We start from the raw sequence: 5000 nt of genomic DNA on the forward strand, positions 1-5000 counted from the left end.
TTTTACTGGGCAGATGAACTTTGGCTGTTTGAACAGCGTCTCTGTTTTCTTCTAAAATGTAAAATGGTGTCTTGCAGGTTTTCAACAGGACCAATGATATATGATATGAGGCACTATGATGCCTGCATTTGATATGGAACCTGGTAAAAATTGGCACCGCCAAATACCAAGAGAAAGAACAGATCAGTTGTTATTGCCATATAACACATTGATTTAAATAAGTTAAAGTCTGGATATCCCAAAACTATTTTGTTTCAGTTGTTTGTTGTATTTTTGTATTTATTTTTTTAAATATTTTAAAAAAAATAATCTATCAAATTAAATATAATTTAACCGTGAACCTTGTCATGTGATCTGGGTAACCCGGAACAGTTTGATGTTTTTAGCTCTACACAACCCTTCATTCATAACAACAACTCAATGAACCTATCGTACACCGACAGGTAAGATATTTCGTCTCTGAATGACGTTTTTAACGCGCATTTTTCGCAACATTCACGAAATATCATTATGGACATCCGTCTCTGCAGCCACAGGACGACTTGTGCTTGAAACGTCATGACTATACACGTTTATGGAGGGTGTTTTCTGTTGCGCTGACCCGGCATCAGGCAGTATCAATCAATCAATCAAATGTATTTATAAAGCCCTTCTTACATCAACCGATGTCACAAAGTACTTGTACAGAAACCCAGCCTAAAACCCCCCAAACAGCAAGCAATGCAGGTGTAGAAATCTAGCCAGTGCTAGCTAACGCCCTTCTGAGTGAGCAGTCTATGCTAAGTCAGGTTAGCCATCGTTCGTAGCAAGATAAACACATAGATGGCTATTGACAAGGCATTGAGAAGTCGTCAACCTCAAAACATGTAATATGGTACTACTACTAGTGTTACTGCTACTCTTACAACGTCCTCACGTTATTGTAGCTAGCTACTAGTAGCTAACTGTAGATTGGGACCAGGAAGCTAACTAGTTAGCTCATTAGCTAGCCACACTGTTTATCTAGCTAGCTCGTTAGCCCATTAGCTAGCTAGCAATACTGTTTATCTAACTAGCTCGTTAGCCCATTAGCTAGCTAGCAACACTGTTTGTTACAGCCCAGCACTAACACACCTGATAAACCAACTCAGTGGCTGGATAAAAAAAGTTTTATTTGTATCAGGACTGAAATCACTGGGTTGGAATGAAAGCCTGCACACCCAGTCTATGAGTGCGTCCCAATTATATGTCCTTTCTTGTGAAGTGTGTACTACGTCCCACAAACGCCTCTGAAAGGAGTGGATTGGTGGAGGAGAGAGCTAGAGGGAGTTTCTTATACCTGTCATTTTACATTCAAAGCAGTGAAGGGAATTGAACAACTGTCCTGGGGTCCACTCTGGGTCCTGGGGTCCCCCCTGTGTCCTGGAGGTCCTCTCTGGGTCCTGGGGGTCCACTCTGGGTCCTGGGGGTCCACTCTGTGTCCTGGGGGTCCTCTCTGGGTCCTGGGGGTCCACTCTGGGTCCTGGGGCCCCACTCTGGGTCCTGGGGGTCCTCTCTGGGTCCTGGGGGTCCACTCTGGGTCCTGGGGCCCCACTCTGGGTCCTGGGGGTCCTCTCTGTGTCCTGGGGTCCACTCTGGGTCCTGGGGTCCCATTCTTGGTGCACGTTTTTGCCCTAGCACTACACAGCTGATTTAAATAACCAACTCATCGTCAAGCTTTGATTATTTGAATCAGTTGTGTAGTGCTGGGGGCCCGGGGGAGCCAGGACAGAGTTCATATAACCCTGACATCAGAAAGACTTCTCTCCTCCATGATCTCTCTCTCTCTCTCTCTCTCTCTCTCTCTCTCTCTCTCGATCCAGCGCGTCGAGGACCAGTGAGTTTTCCCCTCCCAAGATGTCAGCTGACTCCATGGAGATTGATGACTCCCTGTACAGGTAAATCCCGTACTACCTATTTTAAGTGGGTACAATGACATACCATTAATAGTTCCAACAAAACATGTGCTCACTGTCTCACAACATCATTTGATCTCTCTCCCCCCTCTTCCCTGGCTCCCCCTCTTCCCTGGCTCCCCCTCTTCCCTGGCTCCCCCTCTCCCTCCCTCTCTCCCCTCCCTCCCTCTCTCTCCCTCCCTAACCCCCCTCCCCTCCCTCCCTCCCCTCTCCCTCCCTAACCCCCTCCCCTCCCTCTCTCCCGTCCCTCTCTCCCCTCCCTCTCTCCCCGCCCTCCCCCTCTCTCCCCTCCCTCCCCCTCTCTCTCCTCCCTCTCTCCCCTCTCCCTCCCTAACCCCCCCTCCAGTCGGCAGAGATATGTCCTGGGGGATAGTGCTATGCAGCAGATGGCTCAGTCTTCTGTCTTCCTCAGTGGAATGGGAGGACTGGGAGTGGAGATCGGTAGGTGACATACGCATCAAATAAGACATAGCATTACATTATGTGACATTACATGACATAGCATGACGGTACATGCCAGAACGTGCCATTAAGTGACATGACATAGCATGATGGTACATGCCAGAACATGCCATTAAGTGACATGACATAGCATGACGGTACCCATTAAGTGACATGACATAGCATGACGGTACATGCCAGAACATGCCATTAAGTGACATGACATAGCATGACGGTACATGCCATTAAGTGACATGACATAGCATGACGGTACATGCCTGAACATGCCATTAAGTGACATGACATAGCATGACGGTACATGCCATTAAGTGACATGACATAGCATGACGGTACATGCCTGAACATGCCATTAAGTGACATGACATAGCATGACAGTACATGCCAGAACATGCCATTAAGTGACATGACATGGCATGACGGTACATGCCATTAAGTGACATGACATAGCATGACGGTACATGCCTGAACATGCCATTGAGTGACATGACATAGCATGACGGTACATGCCTGAACATGCCATTAAAACCTGTTGGGGATAGGGGGCAGTATTTGCACGGCCGGATAATAAACGTACCCGATTTTAATCTGGTTACTACTGCCCAGTAACTAGAATATGCATATAATTATTAGATTTGGATAGAAAACACTCTAAAGTTTCTAAAACTGTTTGAATGGTGTCTGTGAGTATAACAGAACTCATATGGCAGTCAAAACCCTGAGACAAATCCTAACAGGAAGTGGAAATCTGATGTGTGGAATCACTTTCAAGCCTTTGCCATTGAAACACACAGGGACTTATTAATCATTTAGCACTTCCTAAGGCTTCCACTAGATGTCAACAGTCTTTACAAAGTGGTTTGAGTCGTCTATGGTAGAAACTGACCCAAAGAGAGGCTTGGGAAGTTGGTCACAGGGGGAGGACCATTACTACTATGACGCGGGCGCCCATGGGAACCCTTTTTTGCACATTCGTGACGACAAGTCCCGCGCGCTACAGTACATTTTGAGTAGCCTTCGGAACGCGCTAACAAGAAGGAACTATTGGGACATAAATTATTAACTTTTTCGAACAAAACTACATTTGTTGTGGACCTGGGATTCCTGGAAGTGCCTTCCGATGAAGATAATCAATGGTAAGGGAATATTTACAATAGTATATTTGATTTTAGATGGTTTCAAGATGGCGCTAACCTGTATCGCCTAGCCTATTTTTCTGAGCATACCACGTCGTTTATTGCAAAGTGTGATTTCCCAGTAAAGTTATTTTTAAATCTGGCAATGCGGTTGCATTCACGAGATGTTAATCTATAATTATTTGAATGACAATATTACATTTTAACAATGTTTTCGAATAGTAATTTTGTAAATTGTAGCGCTGCTTCACCGGAAGCATTTTAGGGAAAATATTTTCTGAACGTCACGCGCCGATGTAAAATGCTGTTTTTATATATAAATATGAACTTTATCGAACAAAAAATGCATGTATTGTGTAACATGATGTCCTAGGAGTGTCATCTGATGAAGATTGTCAAAGATTAGTGCTGCATTTAGCTGTGTTTAGGGTATTTGTGATGCATGCTAGTTGCTTTGAAAACGGCAGTGTGATTTTTTTTTGGCAGGGTACTCTCCTAACATAATCTAATGTTTTGCTTTTGCTGTAAAGCCTTTTTGAAATCGGACAACGTGGTTCGATTCAGGAGAGGTGTATCTATAAAATGGTGTAAAATAGTCAGATGTTTGAGAAATTGAAGTTATAGCATTTATGAGGTATTTGTATTTCGCGCCACGCGATTCCACTGGCTGTTGACTAGGGTGGGACGCAAACGTCCCACGTTCCCAGACAGGTTAAGTGACATGACATAGCATGACGGTACATGGCAGAACATGCTATTAAGTGACATGACATAGCATGACAGTACATGCCAGAACATGCCATTAAGACACATGACATAGCATGACAGTACATGCCAGAACATGCCATTAAGACACATGACATTGCGTTCAGTGAGTGTTTACAGTATGTATTGTATCCATGTATTTCCTGTCATGTGACCGACGATTGACGTCTCTGCCCTGTTTCCACAGCAAAGAACATCGTGTTAGCAGGTGTGAAGGTGAGTGAGATTGTAGCCTGCGTCCCAAATTGCACCCTATTCCCCATAGGTCTCTGGTCACTAGTAGTTCACTATATAGGGAATAGGGCCCTGGTCTAAAGTAGTTCACTATATAGGGAATAGGGCCCTGGTATAAAGTAGTTCACTATATAGGGAATAGGGCTCTGGTCTATAGTAGTTCACTATATAGGGAATAGGGATCTGGTCACTAGTAGTTCACTATATAGGGAATAGGGCCCTGGTATAAAGTAGTTCACTATATAGGGAATAGGGCTCTGGTCTATAGTAGTTCACTATATAGGGAATAGGGCCCTGGTCTATAGTAGTTCACTATATAGGGAATAGGGCTCTGGTCACTAGTAGTTCACTATATAGGCAATAGGGCTCTGGTCACTAGTAGTGCACTATATAGGGAATAGGGCTCTGGTCACTAGTAGTTCACTATATAGGGAATAGGGCTCTGGTCTAAAGTAGTTCACTATATAGGGAA

General features: G+C 44.5%; 1 protein-coding gene across 2 annotated transcripts in view; it reads left to right on the forward strand.

Moving 5' to 3' along the window:
• The first annotated feature begins 286 nt into the window (after positions 1-286).
• Positions 287-5000, forward strand: part of uba6 (ubiquitin like modifier activating enzyme 6) — a 45288-nt gene continuing 40574 nt past the window's right edge. The window contains exons 1-4 of one of the 2 annotated variants that reach the window (XM_082973845.1): positions 287-443; positions 1842-1916; positions 2281-2375; positions 4482-4510. In XM_082973845.1, coding sequence (XP_082829971.1) covers positions 421-443; positions 1842-1916; positions 2281-2375; positions 4482-4510 — 222 coding nt within the window. In that variant the 5' untranslated portion in view covers positions 287-420. The remainder of the gene's footprint in view (positions 444-1841; positions 1917-2280; positions 2376-4481; positions 4511-5000) is intronic. The other variant, XM_082973844.1, reaches the window with a different exon arrangement.

The sequence above is a fragment of the Salmo salar genome, chromosome 04 (genome assembly GCF_965601325.2).
Source record: "Salmo salar chromosome 04, fSalSal1, whole genome shotgun sequence".
NCBI classification, from domain to species: Eukaryota; Metazoa; Chordata; class Actinopteri; order Salmoniformes; family Salmonidae; genus Salmo; species Salmo salar.